We start from the raw sequence: 23,079 nt of genomic DNA on the forward strand, positions 1-23,079 counted from the left end.
GTTTCTGTGACAGATACAAAAATGTCACAGAAAAGATATAGTGCTGAGGGAGGCGTATGCCATCCTTGCGTCAGAGTCAGATGCCTCTATTTCTGACTCAGACCCCAATTTGTGACCCTGCCATGTGCTCAGATACATCACTGAGATGCAGTCTCAACTGATAGTGATGTATCTGTGGCTGCTAGCCCGCCCTGCCAGAAGGAGGCGTGTTGCTGCCATTGCTGCTGAAGAGTGGGTAACGCCTCATCTCCAGAGGCCAGATATCCCACCCTTCACAGCAAATGCTCGCATAAATATAGATGTGGCAGGTTTTAGAGCCCCCAGCAGTTTAATGGAAGTGTTTCTGGCCGATGATATATTGGGGAACATTGTCGCCCAAACTAATTTATATGCCCATCATGTTCCGTGCTGCAAAGCCTGGAACATATTTGGCAAAGCAGCAATGGGCCCCCATCAATGTGCCAGAATTCAAAAAATTCTGGGCATTGACTATGCTGATGGCATCATAAAGAAACCCTCCATTCGCTTCCTACTGGAGTACTAAGCCCCATCTGCTCTACCGCCCCATTTTCTCCCAGACTATGTCGAGGAAGAGGTATGAAATGATTCTGCATTTCATGCACTTCAGCGACAACAGCCTGTGCCCCCCTAGGGAGCATCCCAATTTGACAGGCAGTATAAAATCTCGCCCCCTGATAACCCACTTTTCTGCCAGTTTGCAGAGGCTTATACACCTGGAAGGAATATATGCGTTGACTGAATCCCTAATGAAGTATAAGGGAAGGCTGGGATTCAAGCAGTATATTCCTTCCAAACGCTCCAGAATGGGGTAAAGGTGTATAAGCTCTGTGACAGCGAGACTGGGTATACTCAGGGCCTTCCGGGTGTATGAGGGAAAGGATAGCCACCTTGACCCTCCAGGTTGCCAGAACATATGGGGAACCACTGGCAAGATTGTCTGGGACCTGATATTACCCCTAATGAACAAAGGGTATCACTGTACTTAGGACAATTTTTATACAAGTGTCCTTTTGTTCAAGCTACTGTATTGCTTTGATACAGTAGCTTGCGGGTACAAATAAAAATGAACCACGCAGGTTTCCCAGGACAGCTTGTACGCACCCGGCTACGAAGGGTGGAGACCTCAGCTTCTGCGCCAAGAGGAGCTGTTGGCACTGAAGTACAGAGACAAGAAGGAGTGTATACCTTCTTACCACCATCCACACAGAGAGGGACGGGTGGCGGTTTTCTGTACGTGGCAGAGCTGAGATCATAAGGGGAAGCCAGTGTGCATCAAGTCTTATAACCGGCATATGGGTGGGGTTGATCTGGCTGATCACTGCTCAGCCCTACCTAATTATACGGAAGACAAGGGCCTGGTACAAAAAGGTTGCAATTTACCTAATGCAGATTGCAACCCACAACGCTTTTTTGTTGTTCAAAAAAGCAAATCCCTAGAGGTTAAAAAGACTTTTTTTACAGTTTCAGCTCCAGATTATTACGGGGATTTTGTGACCATGATGCACCTGCTTCCCCGGGCGGTGATGGGAGAGAGCAGAGTTGGGGCTACCCATTTTATTTTTAAAATCCCCCCTACTGCCACAAAGCAAAACCACAAAAAAAAATGCAGAGTCTGTACCAAGAGGGGGAAGAGAAGGGACACCATATATCACTGTCCTGATTGCCCTGGACACCCGCACTCTACATTGGGGACTGCTTCAAGCGGTACCATACAATGGTCAATTTTTTTAAAAAATAAATACATTTGCTGTTACATATATATATATATATATTTTTTTTTTTTGGTTATGTTTACAGGTTAGATGTTTTTTTGTTTTTTTTACTTTTACTGTGCCAGATTTTTACATTTCACTACTCTAATTTTTTCTAAAATTGGGCTGTTTTTTTTAAACCAAAACCCCTGTCAAACCTTGCATGGGGGGACATAGGTGTTCTCAGGGTGCCTTGCAGAAAACAACCTGAAGTATGTTTTTGTAATAACTTACAACAGTCTCTCCTAAATTATAGTCAAAAAGCAATGTGTCTGTAAAAATGAAAATGGAAAAATTACCACCATACACATTCTCCAATTTTTTGGGCTAAAACGGTTGCTTCAAAGGCATCACAGCACACCATATACAATACCTTGGGGTGTCAACATTTAAAAAATATACACAGTTTGAATGCAATAAATAAAAGTGGGGGGTATGCGATAGGCCCCAAACTAAAGATAGGCCTATCAGAAGAAATACTCTCATTTTTAAGAACTAAAATCACGAAGTCATAAAATTGTAACATAACCTTCCCAAATCCTGGCAAACCTAATGCATGGGGGGCATAGGGTGTACTCAGGGTGCCTTGCAGAAAAACAACCTGAATGTATTCATTTTGCAATAACTTACAACAGTCTCTCCTAAATCATAGTAAAAAAGCAATGTGTCTGTAACAATGAACATTGAAAAAATTACCACCAATATACTTCTCTCCTATTTTTGGGGCTAAAACGGTTGCATCAAGTCATCAAACCACTCCATGTATAATACCTTGGGGGGTCAACTTTTTAAATATAATCACATTTATGGAAAACATAATAAATTGGGGTATGTTAAAAGACCCCCAAAAAAGACGATAGGCAAGAAAATTATGTTAAGATGTGAAAAAAAATCACAAACACATGTCAGACATTTGGCATTGTCAACCCGCCCAACAAGCCACCAAACCTATGCATAGGTTGGTATCACTGAACTCAAGAGGATGTTGGTGACCACATATTGGGTCTTCTTTCTTTGGTAGTAACACATAACAGGAGCTGTGAATCCATGTCTAAGAGTACAATGTATGTGAAAAAATAACACAGAAGAAATGAATGCCCAATAGTTTGACAAAGACTAGTGGTTGAATTAGTGTATGGAAAGTGTTAATACACACCTGCATTTGAAATACCCTAGGATTCTACTTTTCAAAAATATATGGTTTTATGGGGGTAAATTACATTGGGCCGGCTTCAGAAATGTCTTAAATAGAACATGGGGTGCATGGGATGTGAAAATGGGAAGTGTAAAAAATGGAATGCGCTTCCTAAAAATAAGGCCTTTCTAGCCCCCAGAGAACCCAACACAGCCTATACATTGGGTGGTATCACTGTACTCAGGAGATGTTGTTGAACACATATTGAGGTGTTTTTTGGCAGTAACACATAACAGGGACTGAGAATCCATGCCTAAAGTACAATGTGTGTGAAAAATAACACAAAAAAAAAAAAAACTGGATTCGGACACAAAGAAGGCACAACTATCTCCTGGTTAATGTTTTTTGTTAGAAACAACTTTCGGGAAGAAAACCAGGGGTTTAGTACGCAAAACCACCTTATCTGCATGAACACCAGATAGAGGAGGAGAACACTGCAGAGCAGATAACTCTGAAACTCTTCTAGCAGAAGAAATTGCAACCATAAAACAAAACTTTCCAAGATAGTAACTTAATATCTACGGAATGAAGGGTTCAAACGGAACCCCTTGAAGAACTGAAAGAACTAAATTGAGACTCCAAGGAGGAGTCAAAGGTTTGTAAACAGGCTTGATTCTAACCAGAGCCTGAACAAAAGCTTGAACATCTGGGCACAGCCGCCAGCTTTTTGTGAAGTAAAACAGAGTAAAGCAGAAATCTGTCCTTCAAAGAACTTGCAGATAATCCTCAGTCTCCAAACCCTCTTGTAGAAAGGATAGAATCTTAGGAATTTTATCTTGTTCCATGGGAATCCTTTAGATTCACACCAACAGATATATTTTTTCCATATTTTATGGTAAATTTTCCTATTACAGGCTTTCTAGCCTGAAATAAGAGTATCAATGACAGAATCTAAAACCCACGCTTTGATAAATCAAGCGTTCAATCTCCAAGCAGTCAGTTGGAGTGAAGCCAGATTCGGATGTTCGTAATGGGACCTTGAACAAGAAGGTCCTGTCTCAAAGGTAGCTTCCATGGTGGAGCCGATGACATATTCACTCAGGTCTGCATACCAAGTTCTGCGTGGCCACGCAGGAGCTATCAAGATCACCGAAGCCCTCTCCTGATTGATACCTGGCTACCAGCCTGGGGGAATGAGAGGAAACGTGGGAATATATAAGCTAGGGTTGAAGGTCCAAGGTGGCTACTAGTGCATCTACTAGAGGTCGCCTTGGGATCCCTGGATCTGGACCCGTAGCAAGGAAACCTTGAAGTTCTGACGAGACGCCATCAGATCCATGTCTGGAATGCCCCATAATTGAGTTATTTGGGCAACAGATTTCCGGATGGAGGTTCCCACTCCCCCGGATGGAAAGTCAGACGACTCAGAAAATCCGCTTTCCCATTTTCCACTCCTGGATGTTGGATTGCAGACAATGGCAGGAGTGATTCTCCGCCCATTGAATTATTTTGGTCACTTCTTCTAATCGCCAGGGAACTCCTTGTTTCCCCCTGATGGTTGATATATGCAAACAGTCGTCATGTTGTCTGATTGAAACCTTATAAATTTGGCCTTTGCTAGTTGAGGCCAAGCTTTGAGAGCATTGAATACGCTCTCAGTTCCAGAATGTTTAACGGGAGAAAGAGATTCTTCCCGAGGACCATAGACCCTGAGCTTTCAGGGGTTCCCAAGACCGCGCCCCAGCCCACCAGACAGCGTCGGTCGTGACAAGTGACCCACTCTGTTCCTGCGGAAGCTCATTCCCTGTGACAGGTTGTCCAGGGTCAGCCACCAACCGGAGTGAATCTCTGGTTCTTTGATCTACTTGGGATCGTCGAGACAAGGTCTGTATAATCCCATTCACTGTCTGAGCATGCACAGTGTGTAATGGGTCTTAGATGAATTCGTGCAAAAGGAACTAGATCCATTGCCGCAAACCATCAAACCTATTACTTCCATGCACTGCGCTATGGAAGGAAGAAGAACAGAATGAAGTACTTGACAAGAGCATAGAAGTTTTTGATTTTCTGGCCTCTGTCAGAAAAATCTTCATTTCTAAGGAATCTATTATTGTTCCCAAGAAGTGGAACTCTTGTTTGACGGGGACAGAGAACTTTTTTCTATGTTCACTTTCCACCCGTGAGATCTGAGAAAGGCTAGGACAATGTCCGTATGAGCCTTTGCTTTTGACAGAGACGACGCTTGAATCATATGTCGTCCAAGTAAGGGTACTACTGCAATGCCCCTTGGGTCTTAGCACCGCTAGAAGGGACCCTAGTACCTTTGTGAAAAATCCTTGGAGCAGTGGCTAATCCGAATGGAAGTGCCACAAACTGGTAATGCTTGTCCAGAAAGGCGAACCTTAGGAACCGATGATGTTCCTTGTGGATAGGAATATGTAGATACGCATCCTTTAAATCCACCGTGGTCATGAATTGATCTTCCTGGATGGTAGGGAAGAGATTGTTCGAATGGTTTCCATTTTGAACGATTGAACCCTGAGAAATTTGTTTAGAATCTTGAGATCTATAATTGGTCTGAATGTTCCCTCTTTTTTTGGGAACTATGAAACAGATTGGAGTAAAACCCCATCCCTTGTTCTACCTAATGGAACAGGGATGAATCACTCCCATTCTTAACATGTCTTCTACACAATGTAGAATGCCTGTCTTTATTTGGTTTGAAGACAATTGAGACCTGTGGAACCTTCCCCTTGGGGGGTAGTTCCTTGAATTCCAGGAGATAACCTTGAGAAACTATTTCTAGCGCCCAAGGATCCTGAACATCTCTTGCCCAAGCCTGAGCAAAGAGAGAGAGTCTGCCCCCCACCAGATCCGGTCCCGGGATCGGGGGCCAACACTTCATGCGGTTTTAGTAGCAGTGGCAGGTTTCTTGGCCTGCTTACCCTTGTTCCAGCCTTGCATCGGTCTCCAGGCTGGTTTGGGTTTGAGAACTATTACCCTCTTGCTTAGAGGGTGCAGAATTTGAGGCTGGTCCGTTTCTGCGAAAGGGACGAAAATTTGGCTTATTTTTAGCCTTAAAAGACCTATCCTGAGGAAGGGCGTGGCCCTTTCCCCCAGTGATGTCTTGAAATAATCTCTTTCAAGTCAGGCCAAAAACAGCGTTTAACCCTTGAAAGGGATGTTAAGCAATTTGTTCTTGGAGGACACATCCGCTGACCAAGACTTTAGCCAAAGGCGCTCTGCGCGCCACAATAGCAAAACCTGAATTTTTCGCCGCTAATCTAGCTAATTTGCAAAGTGGCATCTAAGATAAAAGAGTTAGCCAATTTAAGTGCTTGAACTCTGTCCATAACCTCCTCATACGAAGATTCTTTATTGAGCGACTTTTCTAGTTCTTCGAACCAGAAACACGCTGGCTGTAGTGACAGGAACAATGCATGAAATTGGTTGTAGAAGTAACCTTGCTGAACAAACATCTTTTAAGCAAACCCTCTAATTTTTTATCCATAGGATCTTTGAAAGCACAACTATCTTCTATAGGGATAGAAGTGCGTTTGTTTAGGAGTAGAAACCGGCCCCCCTCGACCTTGGGGGACTGGTCTGCCATAAGTCCTTTCTGGGGTCGACCATAGGAAATAATTTCTTAAATTATAGGGGGAGGAACAAAAGGTATTCCGGGCCATTCCCATTCCTTATTTACAATGTCCGCCCAACCTGCTTGGGTATAGGAAAAGCATCGGGGGGCACCGGACCTCTAGGAAACTTGTCCATCTTACATATTTTCTCTGGAATGACCAAATTGTCACAATCATCCAGAGTAGATAACACCTCCTTAAGCAGAGCGCGGAGATGTTCTAATTTAAATTTAAATGTAATAACATCAGGTTCAGCTTGTTGAGAAATTTTTCCTGAATCTGAAATTTCTCCCTCAGACAAAATCTCCCTCCTGGGCCCCTTCAGATTGGTGTGAGGGTATGTCAGAACCATTATCATCAGCGTCCTCATGCTCTTCAGTATCTAAAACAGAGCAATCGCGCTTTCTCTGATAAGTGGGGCATTTTGGACAAAATGTTTTTAATAGAATTATCCATTACAGCCGTTAATTGTTGCATAGTAAGAAGTATTGGCGCACTAGATGTACTAGGGACCCTCTTGTGTGGGCAAGACTGGTGTAGACACAGAAGGGGATGATGCAGTACCATGCTTACTCCCCTCACTTGAGGATCATCTTGGGCAACATCATTATCAGTGGCATCAATGTCCCTACTTTGTTTGGACACTATGTCACATTCATCACATATATTTAAATTGGGGAGGGAACCTTGACTTTCAAACATACAGAACATCGTCTATCTGATTGGTTCAGACATGTTAACAGGCATAAACTTGGATAACAAAGCACAAAAAACGTTTTAAAATAAAACAGTTACTGTCACTTTAAATTGTAAACTGAACACACTTTATTACTGAATATGTGAAAAAGTATGAAGGAATTGTTCAAAATTCACCAAAATTTCACCACAGTGTCTTAAAGCCTTAAAAGTATTGCACACCAAATTTGAAAGCTTTAAACTCTTAAAATAACGGAACCGGAGCCGTTTTTACATTTAACCCTATACAGTCCCTGGTATCTGCTTTGCTGAGACCCAACCAAGCCCAGAGGGGAATACGATACCAATGACGCCTTCAATAAGCTTTTTTCAGTGGATCTTAGCTCCTCAGCACATGCATCTGCATGCCTTGCTTCCCAAAAACAACTGCGCATTAGTGCGCGAAAATGAGGCTCTGCCTATGACTAGAAAAGGCCCCCAGTGAAAAAGGTGTCCAATACAGTGCCTGCCGTTTTTTAATACAATCCCCAAGATTATAAGAACTATTTATAGTTATAATCCACTAAATATACTTATAAAGTAATCGTTTTTGCCCAGAAAAAAGTGTCTACCAGTCTTTAAAAGCCCTTGTGAAGCCCTTTATTCTTATACTAAACTAAGAAAAATGGCTTACCGGTTCCCATAGGGAAAATGACAGCTTCCAGCATTACCAAGTCTTGTTAGAAATGTGTCATACCTCAAGCAGCAAAGTCTGCCCACTGTTTCCGCCCAACTGAAGTTACTTCATCTCAACAGTCCTGTGTGGAAACAGCCATCGATTTTAGTAACGGTTGCTAAAATCATCTTCCTCTTACAAACAGAAATCTTCATCTCTTTTCTGTTTCAGAGTAAATAGTACATACCAGCACTATTTTAAAATAACAAACTCTTGATTGAAGAATAAAAACTACATTTAAACACCAAAAAACTCTTAACCATCTCCGTGGAGATGTTGCCTGTGCAACGGCAAAGAGAATGACTGGGGTAGGGCGGAGCCTAGGAGGGATCAATGTGACCAGCTTTGCTGGGCTCTTTGCCATTTCCTGTTGGGGAAGAGAATATCCCACAAGTAAGGATGACGCCGTGGACCGGACACACCTATGTTGGAGAAATTAAGGCCTTTTAGCCCCAGAGAACCCGACACACCCTATACATGGGTGGTATCACTGTACTCAGGAGATGTTGTTGAACACATATTGAGGTGTTTTTTGGCAGTAACACATAACAGGAACTGAGAATCCATGCCTAAAGTACAATGTGTGTGAAAAATAACACAAAAAAATGACTACCCAAAAGTTTGACAAAGACTGGTGGTTGAATTAGTGCATGGAAAGTGTTAAAATACCAGCATTTGAAATACCCTAGGGTGTCTACTTTTTAAAAATATATGGTTTGATGGGGGGTAAATTTCCATTGGCCAGCTTCAGAAATGTCCAAATAGGACATGGGTGCATGAGTGACCGATGTGAAAATTCCAAGTTGAAAAACTGAATGCGCTTCCTAAAATTAAGGCCTTTTAGCCCCCAGAGAACCCGACACACCTATACATGGGTGGTATCACTGTACTCAGGAGATGCTGCTGAGAAGACATATGAGGGTGTTATTTGGCAGTAACCCTTAATATTATCAGTAAATGTATTCTTAAATTGCTATTTGTCAAAAAAAAATCGAAATTATTTCCCCCCCCCCAAACTTTGGCATAGATTGGTGGTAAAATGGTTGCTCGAAAAAAGTCAAAAGACCCCAAGTTTAATACCTTAGGTTGTCTTCTTTTAAAAAATATATACATTTGAAGGGTTATTCAGGGATTCATGACAGATATTGGTGTTACAATGTAACTATCCGCCAATTTTGAAAAAACATGGTTTTGAAATAGCAAAGTGCTACTTGTACTTATTGCCCTATAACTTGCAAAAAAAGCAAAGAACAGTAAACATTGGGTATTTATAAATGTTTAGCATTGTATTTTATGGTGGTTGTAGATGTGTAAGAGATTTTGGGGCTCAAAGTTAGAAAAAGTGCATTTTTTTTTCATTTTTTCCTCATATTTTATATTTTTTTTTATAGTAAATTATAAGATATGATGAAAATAATCATATCTTTAGAAAGTCCATTTATGGCGAGAAAAACAGTATATAATATGTGTGGGTACAGTAAATGAGTAAGAGGAAAATTACAGTTAAACACAAACATCGCAGAAATGCAAAAATAGCCTTGGTCCCAGATGGTCAACAAATTGAAAAGTGGTCTGGTCACTAAGGGGGTTAAACACTATATAAATGCTAGATAGAATGATGCATTCAAAGAAAAGATTAGTCTAAGAATAACATCTACTTTAAATTCATTAATTTTTTATATTATGAACATATAAGGCTGTATTTACCTTTTAAACTGACACCAGTAAGTTTCTAAAAGTGATTGGCAGTCTAGTCCTATTCAATAACCCAATGGTCCCCCCCCCCCCCCCCCGGGCGTTTAGCCCCTTTTGGTCAAGGTCACCGATTTTATGTGCAGGCGTTAAGCCCGCAATTGACCCGTTTCATCATCATGCTCGTTCATGATTAGCGCATGCGCATTTGGCAGCATCGTCAAAACATTTGATACAACAAAAACATTCTACTTCGATTGCGTTCCATGTTTCTAAACAAAGTTTATGAAGCTATACACGATCGCAGAAATGCTGCTGGCTATAGACGATCACATAGAACTCAATGAATGTAGTCATTCATTCAATAGAAGTATCACTTACGAGATTGCCGGAGTTTTACGCATGCACAGTTTGACGCGATACACGTGTGCAGTTTGAAACACTATCATGAGCACGCTTTGGACCAACGTAGAGAGCGGGTGGGACCGCTGGCTACGTCGCTTATGAAGAACAAGGAAGTAGTGCTGGGGAGGAGTCGCGATTGTAACGATATTCAGTTTTTAACATTGTTTGTTTTTTAAAAAATCCGACTTAATTCCAGAAAAATGTTAGTGACTACATTGATGCAATATTTATAAATGCATTGGCAGTAGTGAATAACTGTAAAACTGACCTTCACTTTGAATATTAACAAAATGAAGTGTAAGTTTTAGGGTCTATAAAACAATGGGAGCTGCCATGTTGTAACTTAGGTTACCTTCTCTGCTGTGGCCAATGTAGGGACAGTTATAAATAGGGTCACTATAGTGTGCAGCCAATGGCTGTGAGGAATATAACAGTGTTCTGCACTTCCCTTTCTAGCAGGAAATGAAATGCTCAAAATTTCAGAATGGAATTACAGGAAAAGGGGGACAAAAGTACATAATGAAATTATATAGCAAAGTGTGTATATATAGATGTAAGAGAAAAAGCAGGAATGATTGAGCCCATAAAGGCAAAGGACTGTAGTGTTAGGACCAGTCAATATTAGGACACCTTGTAAGTTGGTGACTAAGCAGAATATGGCCATATTGTGCGACTATGATCCCAATTTTAATTAAAAGAATAGATGTTTTTTTTGCAGCATTTAAAAATGTGTTTACAGGTATACCCCGCTCAAACAGAGGGTTAGGGACCAGAGCCCCGCTGTAAAGTGAAAACTGCCTTAAAGTGAAACAAGGCAGTGTTAGCTTTCTTCTCACTTGCCAGTGTGTTTAAAGACTTGAAAACGTGTTTAAACCAATATATATTAGGGGTGCAATAGCAGTAAGTTTAGTTTAACACTAGCACAGCATCCAATTAGTATTAAAAAAAATACTGTAGTACAATTTGTCAGACTATAGCACTGAGACACAGATTGCACTGTAATAATGTAAAAGTGAATGCATAACAAAATGGTGCCAGTCACTTTTCTCGCAATCTCACGATTATTACAGCAGTGTTTAAAAATCTTTTTAGGGTGAACTTCAGCTCCACAAAGCGCTGTATTAGCGAAGCGCTGTAAAGTGAGGTATACCTGTATTTGCAAGTGGATATTAACCAGTGATTTGCTTATTACAACAATGCAGAAGACTAAGCAGTGGGTTATACTTTATAGAAATAATTGCAATATGTATTCATAATTTTAAAATGATTTTATCTTATTTTTAAACTTGTTGTGTAGTGTCCATTACATCAAGAAGGCTGTGGTTTCTACAGGAAGGCTTATCCAGATTTAAGTCCTAAATATTGTAGAGTAACTTGAGCTGATTGAAACAGATAATGCTAGAGAGTCAGTGAGTCTGTTTTGCTCATGCTCAGAAAAGGCAGAATGCAACTGAAGTTCAAAACATGTCTGACAGGCAGACCTCCTTCCCTGCAAATTTCAGCTAGGTATTTCTAACATGTAAACCTGTTTAACATTTATTGGGACACCATGTGAACTTTTGCTTTCATTTTTACCACTCTCTTATCTTAAACTCACCCCACCCATTCTCCAGTTCTGTTTCCACCACCACACCTACAAATTCTCTCTTTGGAATTCTTTCCAACTCACATCTTTCTTCTCTGCAAATTTCAGTAAGCACTTCCCACCCAACCGTTCACCCCTCCCCTCCCAGTCCTACTCTATGTTCGTGAATGCTACCATAGTAAGCCAAGATAATATGAAATGTACTTCAAAAAGCAATAGCAAGAATATACCCATTAAAGCCTTACTTTTGTTATTGTTGAATAAGGCCACAGAAATGGCAGACTCTAAATCCTTCAGCTGCAGGTCCTCTCTCTTCTTCCCCATTCTCCAAAACTCTAGCGTCTTACGGGTTATAAGATCTCCACCTGCATTGCTAAGAAAGCAAGAGGACAAGAAATATAGATGAGTGGGTAATCATTTTTGTATGCAGAAATTGTTGCTGTACTTTGATGTAAAGGTGAACCGTTAAAGAACCACTAAACACATTCTAATTGCATAAACAGTACAAGCATACTAAAAAGACAATGCAAAAGCACTTTGTTTGAATTTTAAATAAGTAGATTTCTTTACGACACATGCACAGTAGGTGGTGGTACCTCAAAGTGTAAATATAAAAAGACTGCATATTTAGAATTGCTGCTCTACCTGAATCATAAATTAAAAGGGACACTGAACCCAATTTGTTTCTTTCATGATTCAGATAGAGAAGCAATTTAAGCAACTTTCTAATTTACGCATTTTATCAATTTTACTTTGTTCTCTTGGTATTTTTTATTTGAAAAAGTCAGAATGTGAGGCATAGGAGATGGCCAATTTTTGGTTCAGCACCTGGGTAGCGCTTTCCGATTGGTGTCTAATTTACCCACCAAGAGATATTCAGGGGGCTGAACCAAAGATGGGCCCGCTCGTAAGCTTACATTACTGCTTTTTCAAATAAAAATAGCAAGAGAATGAAGACAAATGTATAATAGGAGACAATTAGAAAGTTGCTGCTCTCTCTGAATCATGAAAGAAAAAATTTGGGTGCAGTATCCCTTTAAAAAGGACCCCCAAACACACCTATTTTATTTAAAAAAATTACAACATATTCTCAATGCTATACTAGTTCTTTAGTAACAAATGTATGCACAATTGCCCCTTTAGGTTTATTTTACACTGGAAATAGCTGGTCATTAAAACTATCATTAAGAAGGAAAATTTTAGTACCTGTGTGCTGAGACCTGGAGCTCCTGAAGCTGTCCTCGCGCTGCAGGCGCAACCGACGACAGAGCGCGTTACAAACGCGATTATGTTTTAGATTATTATTTGCCCGATACGTCTCTCTCACTCCAAACCATGACAGAAGAGATGTCAATAACTTATTGCCATTTGGCACGTGATAACTTCTAGGGTAGATAATTATTTTGGTAACTTTGTGCTACACATTTTATTTCAAAACCTTACCGTACTCCCTTACTCCTATTACGTTGTATGTTCAGTTCAAGTGTTTTTCATTTTATAGCAGGGCCACTAATTTAAGATGTATCTGCACCTACATATTCTATTCAATTACAAATTAAAAAAAAGGGTTATTTTTAAGTCCTCTAATAAAATGTTTCACACTGTTATGATGTTAATGTGGTAAAGGCAAATTTCGTAGCCATTTTCCATGTGTACTTGCATGCAAAGTAATGATTCTGCATATAACATGTAAATATAGTAGGTTTCACATTCATACCAGAGCTAACAGAAAATGTACAAATATGATAAATAGGTCACTCATCTTACACCAGACAACATGAAACGACAGATACATCAGTATCTCACCTTAATAGTATTGTTTACCTTAGGAAAATGAAGAGAGCCTTACGATAGGACACTCCATCTATATTGTCATAATAGTCCAGGAAGGGTTTGATGGCATTGATAAGTCCTGGATGAAGTTTGTCCATCTCGTCGAATATAAATATGGATCTTGCACATGCAGTAACATTCCCTCGAATCCACGTCTGTAACTGCGTCTAAGAAAAGAGTAATAGGTTTGAGGCTCTAGCCAAGCAAAAAAAGATTTATAAACGTTAGCCTCTCTCCACAAAAGCAAGCATGTTCTACAAACAAAAAGGTAATGATGCCACTATGCATTAAAAAGAATTATATAATAATACAGAACTGTCTGAAAAAATAAAAACACATTTATCAAATAAAAACAAAAACATTGTGGATATTAAACCGTGGAAAAAAAAACTGTACAAAGTGTAAAATCATACAGCTCCCAACCAACTAGTAGTGCGCGCATCACCAAAAGCCACCAACAAGTAATGCGCGCATCACCAAAAGCCACCAACAAGTAGTGCGCGCATCACCAAAAGCCCCCAAATAGTATTGCGCACATCACCAAAAGTAACTGGTGGCGTGCACATCACCAAAGGCAAGCAATTAGTGCAAGCATCACCAACAGTAACCAATTACTAGTGCAAGCATCACCAACAGTAACCAATTACTAGTGCAAGCATCACCAACCGTAACCAATTACTAGTGCAAGCATCACCAACCGTAACCAATTACTAGTGCAAGCATCGCCAACCGTAATTACTAGTGCAAGCATCGCCAACCGTAATTACTAGTGCAAGCATCGCCAACCGTAATTACTAGTGCAAGCATCGCCAACCGTAATTACTAGTGCAAGCATCGCCAACCGTAATTACTAGTGCAAGCATCGCCAACCGTAATTACTAGTGCAAGCATCGCCAACCGTAATTACTAGTGCAAGCATCGCCAACCCGTAATTACTAGTGCACAGCATCGCCAAACCGTAATTACTAGTGCAAGCATCGCCAACCGTAATTACTAGTGCAAGCATCGCCAACAGTAATTACTAGTGCAAGCATCGCCAACAGTAATTACTAGTGCAAGCATCGCCAACAGTAATTACTAGTGCAAGCATCGCCAACAGTAATTACTAGTGCAAGCATCGCCAACAGTAATTACTAGTGCAAGCATCGCCAACAGTAATTACTAGTGCAAGCATCGCCAACAGTAATTACTAGTGCAAGCATCGCCAACAGTAATTACTAGTGCAAGCATCGCCAACAGTAATTACTAGTGCAAGCATCGCCAACAGTAATTACTAGTGCAAGCATCGCCAACAGTAATTACTAGTGCAAGCATCGCCAACAGTAATTACTAGTGCAAGCATGACCAACAGTAAATACTAGTGCAAGCATGACCAACAGTAAATACTAGTGCAAGCATCGCCAACAGTAATTACTAGTGCAAGCATCGCCAACAGTAATTACTAGGGCAAGCATGACCAACAGTAAATACTAGCGCAAGCATGACCAACAGTAATTACTAGGGCAAGCATCGCCAACAGCAATTACTAGTGCAAGCATCGCCAACAGTAATTAGTAGGGCAAGCATGACCAACAGTAATTACTAGGGCAAGCATCACCAACAGTAATTACTAGGGCAAGCATCACCAACAGTAATTACTAGGGCAAGCATCACCAACAGTAATTACTAGGGCAAGCATGACCAACAGTAATTACTAGGGCAAGCATGACCAACAGTAATTACTAGGGCAAGCATGACCAACAGTAATTACTAGGGCAAGCATGACCAACAGTAATTACTAGGGCAAGCATCACCAACAGTAATTACTAGTGCAAGCATCACCAACAGTAATTACTAGTGCAAGCATCACCAACAGTAATTACTAGTGCAAGCATCACCAAAAGTAATTACTAGTGCAAGCATCACCAAGAGTAATTACTAGTGCAAGCATCACCAAGAGTAATTACTAGTGCAAGCATCACCAAGAGTAATTACTAGTGCAAGCATCACCAACAGTAATTACCAGTGCAAGCATCACCAACAGTAATTACTAGTGCAAGCATGACCAACAGTAAATACTAGTGCAAGCATGACCAACAGTAATTACTAGGGCAAGCATGACCAACAGTAAATACTAGTGCAAGCATGACCAACAGTAATTACTAGTGCAAGCATGACCAACAGTAATTACTAGTGCAAGCATCACCAACAGTAATTACTAGTGCAAGCATCGCCAACCGTAATTACTAGTGCAAGCATCGCCAACAGTAATTACTAGTGCAAGCATGACCAACAGTAATTACTAGTGCAAGCATCACCAACAGTAATTACTAGTGCAAGCATCACCAACAGTAATTACTAGGGCAAGCATCACCAACAGTAATTACTAGTGCAAGCATCACCAACAGTAATTACTAGGGCAAGCATCACCAAAAGCTGCAAAACATATTGCTAGAATATATTTACACATCTTAAAAAAGGGACATGACACCCAATTGTTTTCTTCTGCGATTCAGAGACACAATTCTATTATCAAATTTGCTTTGTTCTCATGTGATTCTTCATTGGATATATCTAGATAGTGTACACATATCTGAAGCACTACATGACAGGCAATAGTGCTGCCATCTAGTGCACTAAAATATAACTGTTGCAAAACTGCTGCTATATATAGTTCTGCAGACACGTGCACACCCCTGACCTTACCTTCCTGCTTTTTAACAAAGAATAACAAAACAAAGAAAATTTGATAATAGAAGTAAATTGGAAGTTGTTTAATACACAAAATTTTCTTTCATGATTCAAATAGAACATACACAAAATATCAGATCAGCACACCTGCTTAATACACATAGCATTAAAAATTAACTTGCAAGTGTAGGTGCTCAAACCTTCAGGGTCCCCCCTCCAAGGTCCATCAATTAAGTATGTGATAGTCAAGAAAGAAGGTAGCACTCTCAAGGCAAGGAAAAAACCCTTTAATAGAGCAACGTTTCGGTGCTCCTGCCCCTTACTCTCAAGCCGACACATGATACATAATGGCAATTTATATGCAAAGCAAACAATGAGTGACCAATCCACAGGCCTCATAGGGGCGTGTGCTAATATTACATCATCTTCATCACACATTCCTACCTATTTTAACCCTCAACTGCCTTAAAGGACACTATCACTCATAATGATATCGACAGCAGCTATCATATTCAAGGGGTCTATTATATTTGGCCATACAAAGAAACCTTAAAAAAAAAAAAAAAAAAAAAAAAAAAAAAAAAAAAAAATACAAAAGAACTTCATCTAAGTGGCATTAAATCAAACTCCTTATTTAGTCCCCTAGGACTTCCTTATATAACAAACCGTTAACTCTGTCCCCTCCCATTAATTTCTTTTTAGCATGATCAATGACCATAAATCTCAACTGGCGCTAGCCTGGTGGCCTTTTTCCAAGAAATGAGAGGGGACAGGGAGATGGGCTGTTTTATCATTCCTAATATTGGATTTATGCTGACAGAAGCGGTCCTTAACCTTTTGTGTAGTTTCACCTACATATAAAATAGTCCACATGGGCATTTTAGCACATACACCACGTATGTGGAGTTGCACGTGTAATAGCCAGGAATTTTAAACCTTTTCCCTGTATAGGGATGTGATATCTCACCAACTTTTATTACACTATTGCATTGTGCACATGCCAAACATGGAAATGTCATATCTCAAGGTTTATCAAAAAATTGTGCAGTCCTGCCCCTAGTGGTCACTAGGTCAGTTAGTGACCACTAGGGCAGGACTGCACAATTTTTTGGTAAACCTTGAGATAGGACATTTCCATGTGGATTGGTCACTCATTGTTTTGCTTTGCATATAAATTTGCCATTATGTATCATTGTGTGTTAGCTTGAGAAAGGGACAGGACCCCCGAAACGTTGCTCTATTAAAAAGGTTTTTCCTTGCCCTGAGAGTGCTACCTTCTTTCTTGACTATCACATAGAACATACGATTTTTAAAAGGGACATAAAACACAATAGTCAACGTTACTCAAATGATTCAACACACCTTGTATAAATCAATCAGGTCGTCATGAGGGAAATGGAGAGTAGACACAAACGTGTGGACGAATTTACTATCCAGGCCCTTTTCAAACACATTTTCGGCAACTATCTTGCTGACAAAGTTTTTGCCAGTCCCAGTCCAACCATGCAGAGAAAGAGCCAGCGGCTTCTTGGGGTTTGTATTTCTCATAAATCCACTCACTGCTCGGTAGATGATGTCAGTAGCCAGGTGCTGTCCAAACAACTTCTGCTCCAGGTCAGCCTTCAGTGCTAGAAACAAAAGGACGACTATGAAACCAAAGTAATAAGTAAATAGACGCACATGAACACACAAACTACATATTCTAGGTCGCCCTTCGGTGCTAGAAACTAAAGCATTAAGTAAATAGACGCACATGAGCACACAAACTATATATTCTAGGTCGGCCTGATGACAAAGGCCTATGCTTAATAATGCAGTGTAAAAAAAACTTTGTAATATAAATTCATAATTTTTTTTTCTTTTCCTGTAAATTTCAGTCTGATAATTGTGGATTGTCCAGTGCTGAAAACGGAAAGAGCACACAAAAGGTGTCACAAGCCTAAACACTTTGCCACATAGCTTTCCTTGAAGGGACAGACACAATTAAATGACTCAAATAGAGAATTAAATTTGAAATATTTTTCCAATGTACGTCTATAATCTAATTTACCTTGTTCTCTAGGTATCCTTTGCTGAAAAAAAAAAAAACATACCTAGGTGGGCCCAGCAGGGAAGTTGCACTGCTGGGACCTAGCAGCCGATTGGTGGGTGCACATATATGCCTCGTCATTGGCTTACCTGATGTGATCAGCTAGCATTGCTGCTTCTCCAAAAGAACAAAGCAAATTTGATAATTGGAGCAAATTGAAAAGTTTTTTAAAGAAGTATTCTCTATCTGAGTCATGAAAAAAAATGTTTAGTTTCATATCCCTTTAATTCACAACTTTTTTCTTATCTTTTTTGCTGAAGCCAAACAATAGAGATTATGTTAAACAATGACAGTGGCAATCCCTGTCACCTGAAGACTCAAGTCCAGATTGGTCCCTTTGTCATGATACACTCATGAGTAGGTAATACCTGGATTAGCTACCCAGCAGAGGTGGTATTGTGGTCTCAGCATTGCCAGGGTTAATCTGAAATGTTCATTCTTTGTGTAACATCTGTGTATGTTAAGGAATGCAGTTATCTAAAGACCCCCCTCCTTTTGGTGCCTGCCATCTCTTAATACTGTGAGTTGCAGGAGTGGTTAACTAGTCGTAAATTAACACAGGGGTGGTGGTCTTGACAAGACAAAGGAAGACTGTGATATAATTGAATGCAACAGAAAACTTGCCTGGGACAAGAACAAAGTAACAACTGAAAGTGGTTCTCACACAGACCTACTGAAAGTTTGGTAATATGTATAGATTGTGTTAATTTTGTCCCCTTTTGATTTAAAGGACTATATCTTTTCATATCTTGTTATTTTGTATTTTTTTACTTTGGCACTGTGTAACCTGTATTTGTCTTTTGTTATTATACATATAATGATCTAATTCTGTCTTTGGGTTCTAATATCTGAATTCACACTCTGAAGAGACAAGGTTAAAGGCACGTTACCTAACTGTTAATTGTGTGAGTTATTGGGTTTCCAAGACACCCTTATTCAAAACTCTTGGTGGTGGCAGCATTGTTAAACTGGGGTGGTGTAGGCAGGATTTGGGGGTTAATTTGGTGTCCCTTTAGGTCCTTTGTAGAGTTAAAGGTTTAAGGGAACCAGTGGCTGCGTGCTATTAACTCCTTTATGACCACACTTCCCATAGTGACGGCTGGGTGGATAGGCTTAATCGTCACACCTTCCATACATGGAAGGTGGAGTTTGGATATTAAAAAAACGGTTGCAGCAAACAAGGTGTTAATCTGTTCTAATAACATTCAGGCTTTGCCGATATGTTAATCTATTGGAAGACCTTCGAAAAATGTTCTAATTACAAAGGTCTTGCTCTTGAAAAAGCACGGGCGTACTCCGGGAGAAATGCATTGAGCTATTGTTGTCCATGTAGAGTTCTCGTAGATGACTGCAGCAACAGGTGTATGATCGGAGTCTTGAGAGGGACGTGACTGATCAGCTGTTTGCCAGAAAGCGGTTCAATCAAAAGCAGGACTCTTGTACTGTTTGGCATGTTTTAAAGAACTTGCTTCTAGTAACTAAGATTTTATATGTGCATTACCGAGTGTCAGTAAAACTGCCTTGAATTCTGGTTTGCGCTGTTTTTTTTAAACTCATGTTCTATTAGATCTTTGGCTTGCGGAGGAGAAACTCACAAGAATGAAGATGTCAGCATCCCGTGTGGAGGATATTATTCCAAACATATTTATCCCAAAGTCTGGATGAAATAAGTTTTCAAAGTTCGGGACTGATCATTCATTGTGTGCTTCTGATATCAGTAAGACTTTTTACACAGATTTGATGGGTCTGTGTGTGGTTATGCGAGTGCTGCTATATATCTTAAGGTGTTCCTTAAGTTTTTTATATTTCTAATTACAAGGTGTTCACTTCCCCTTTAATATCTGATATTTTCCAAATATTGGCAAGGACCTCTGAACAGCACTTGCAAATAAAGTTGATAAAACAAAAAATAAATAAAAATTATCTTATTGAAAACAATAAAAAAAAAAAAAATGCAAAATACCACTCAAGGCAAGAAAAATATCCAATCTTAGCATTACACAGACACATGTTTTGGTTTTTCTGACCACTCAGGCTTAGTAATTATAGCCAAATAAACTTGTTTTAATGCAATCAAGCAACTATCATTGCTCGAGCTAAAAAGCTCTATCATAACCCCTTGTATACCTCATCAAAACATAGTTCTTGTCATGTGCGTCACATGTTCTTATGAACTAGTCACTCTTGGGCTCTATATAAAGCTGCAGCTTTGTCTAGCTTATCAGGGTTACAGTTCGCTTTCCCACTTAGTCACCAAGCAACCCGCTCTCCTCTCAAATATTGTATATCTAAATGTGTAGCAGAGGACTCGACAAATACAGGCGCCAGATCGCCAATGGTAATTAAACACTGGGACATATTTGCTCTAGCAGTCTGCCTCCTTATAAATGCATCAGAGCTCACAGCTGCACTGTGGTATTGGTTAGTGACCGTATTCACACCTTAGCAGTAGAAATAAAAACTTTCCAATCTATTTCTGCTATCGAGTTTGCTTTGTTGTCTTGGTATCCTTTGTTGCAGAGTAAACCTAGGTAGGCGGATAGGAGCTCAGGAGCATGCTCGTGTCTTTTAGCACACTACGGCAGCAGTGTTTGCTCAGTTGTAGCAACGTTATACAAAGCCATTGGGTTCTAAAGACATGCATTGTATTGTTGATTGCTGTGCTCACTCTCTCATATAGATCCAAATACATTTTCTTCATGTCCCTTGTATTTGTGTCACAAGAAGTGAAAGCATGTGAAGTAGCAAAACAGGTTTGTTAACCTTTAAAAAGTAAACATCAGTATGCAAACAAATAGTGTAACAGGATGCAATTTAATCAGGAGTTGAACAGTTGCTGCTATTGACGGGTTCCATTTGCCACCACAAATCAAAGAGTAACAACAATATACAAAAAGGGGTTTGTCAGTGCACACCTTAACTGCAATTCAAAATAAATAATGGATTCCACAAAAAAATTGTGTCTTCAAGGTTTAGAGTTAAAGGGACATTATACACTCTTTTTTTGTATAAATGTTTTGTAGATGATCTATTTATAAAGCCCATAAAGTTTGTTTTTTTTTAAAAAAAAGTATAGTTTTGCTTATTTTTAAATAACATTGCTCTGATTTTCAGACTCCTAACCAAGCCCCAAAGTTTTAGGAGAATACCGTCAGCTACCTACTCCAGCTTGCTCCTGTTTGTGTAAAGGGTCTTTTCACATGCAAAAGGAGGGGGGGGGGGAGTGTCTTATTTCCCACTTGCAGTGGGCTTTCCAGCTACCTTTTCAGCACAGCTAAACTGAAAGCTTCTAAGTAAGTTTTTAAACCATTTTATACTGGATTTTTAGATCAGTATCTGTGCATCTTATTCTTTATAGTAGTGTCTATTACATGCAGTTATATGAAAATGAGTGTATACTGTCCCTTTCATTTCCTGTTGGCCATCTCATTCCAAAACCATGGGCATTAATGTGGAGTTGGCACCCAACCCCTGCCTTGTAGCTAAAACAGCTTTCATTAAATGGAAATAAAACCCAAATTTAAAAAGGGACATTCAACTGTTGAGTACAACTACAGTTGTATGGTTACTACTCGCCACGGTAGTGTTTTCCCCTATACCTCCAGCTCTCTAAAGCCATTCTCTTATTTTAAAGTTTTAAGTCAAAAAATTCCACAAAGAAGGGAACTTTTAACTATGAAGAATGCACTTTTTTAGCACTTCTGTGACCCCTTGACTAGAGGACCTTATACTTGAGAGGCTGAAATGGTCCGAGTGGTGACCATGAAACTTAAAATGTAACTTTTATTTTACTATATTAGATAAAAATTGTTAGGTGTGTGTGTGTGCGTGAGTTAAAGACACAAAGGAACTCGAAATTGCATTCATTCAAATACCTATGGGTATAAATTGCATAAATATGGTGGGTAAATTAACACTGTATTGGGAATAGGAATCTGGCTAACTAAATAATCCACATTTCTACAGTATTTAGAAAATTGGAATTATGTCTGAGAGTGGATAAGGATTTATTACTGTGCTCCATTAGTTCGTTGGGGAATACTATTAAATGTCATTAAATATGGGTCCTGTGGTTAGTTCAATTTAGGGATGTCTTCTCATTCTCTTATTTTATCTGGATTACAGAATCCAGCTGGTAAAGCTCTGAAATATACTTGGTAAAAATGATTTCCTTGCTATTTTCACCCCTTAGTGTGAGATAGGTTGTTCCATGACCTGAGTCTATAGGTAACTACAATTAGGGGTATACAAGTACACAGCTGGGAACGTGAAAAATATTATAAAACAGTGCTATGTAAAAGATAAGATGCTAATATGCTATCCAGTTAAACCTCACTATATTATATACAGAGGCGATGAGATATTCGTCAGTCAAGGGCTTACACCTTTCTAGTGATTCTAAATCCGAGTATATAAACACATTCAATGTAATGGGATCTGATATTACATGTATTTTAGTGTGAATTATGTCCAGCGCACACCCAGAGGGTTTTTCCATTCACTCAACGGCTCCGGCTATAAGCCACAGAGCGAGGGCTAAGTTGTCATTATCTTGCGTGCTGTGTGTGGAGGATGTGTAGCTAGACGTATTTGTACAATCGATCCTTAAATAATAATAATAAATATATAAAAAGTAACTACATCTATACATAAGAATGAAAAACAGTTATGGTGTTAAGTGGAACTTCTAAATTTCTCATTGAATAGCGTAAAAACATAAGAAGTTAAAGTGAGGTGTTATTGGGACTGCCACCCCAAGGTTTTGTTTGTTTAAAGAATGCAGTCCAGAGGCACAAATGTAGATCATCTTGTCGAGCGTGTTGGGACCAACATGCATGGGTTAAGATTT

General features: G+C 39.6%; 1 protein-coding gene across 1 annotated transcript in view; it reads right to left on the reverse strand.

The window, feature by feature from the left end:
- Positions 1-23,079, reverse strand: part of LOC128643108 (torsin-1A) — a 39,744-nt gene that overhangs the window by 7,389 nt on the left and 9,276 nt on the right. The window contains exons 2-4 of the mRNA XM_053696059.1: positions 17,504-17,769; positions 13,463-13,638; positions 11,884-12,011 (exon numbers count right to left, since the gene is read on the reverse strand). Of these exons, the coding sequence (XP_053552034.1) occupies positions 11,884-12,011; positions 13,463-13,638; positions 17,504-17,769 (570 nt within the window). The remainder of the gene's footprint in view (positions 1-11,883; positions 12,012-13,462; positions 13,639-17,503; positions 17,770-23,079) is intronic.

Source organism: Bombina bombina, chromosome 12 (genome assembly GCF_027579735.1).
Source record: "Bombina bombina isolate aBomBom1 chromosome 12, aBomBom1.pri, whole genome shotgun sequence".
Taxonomy (NCBI): Eukaryota; Metazoa; Chordata; class Amphibia; order Anura; family Bombinatoridae; genus Bombina; species Bombina bombina.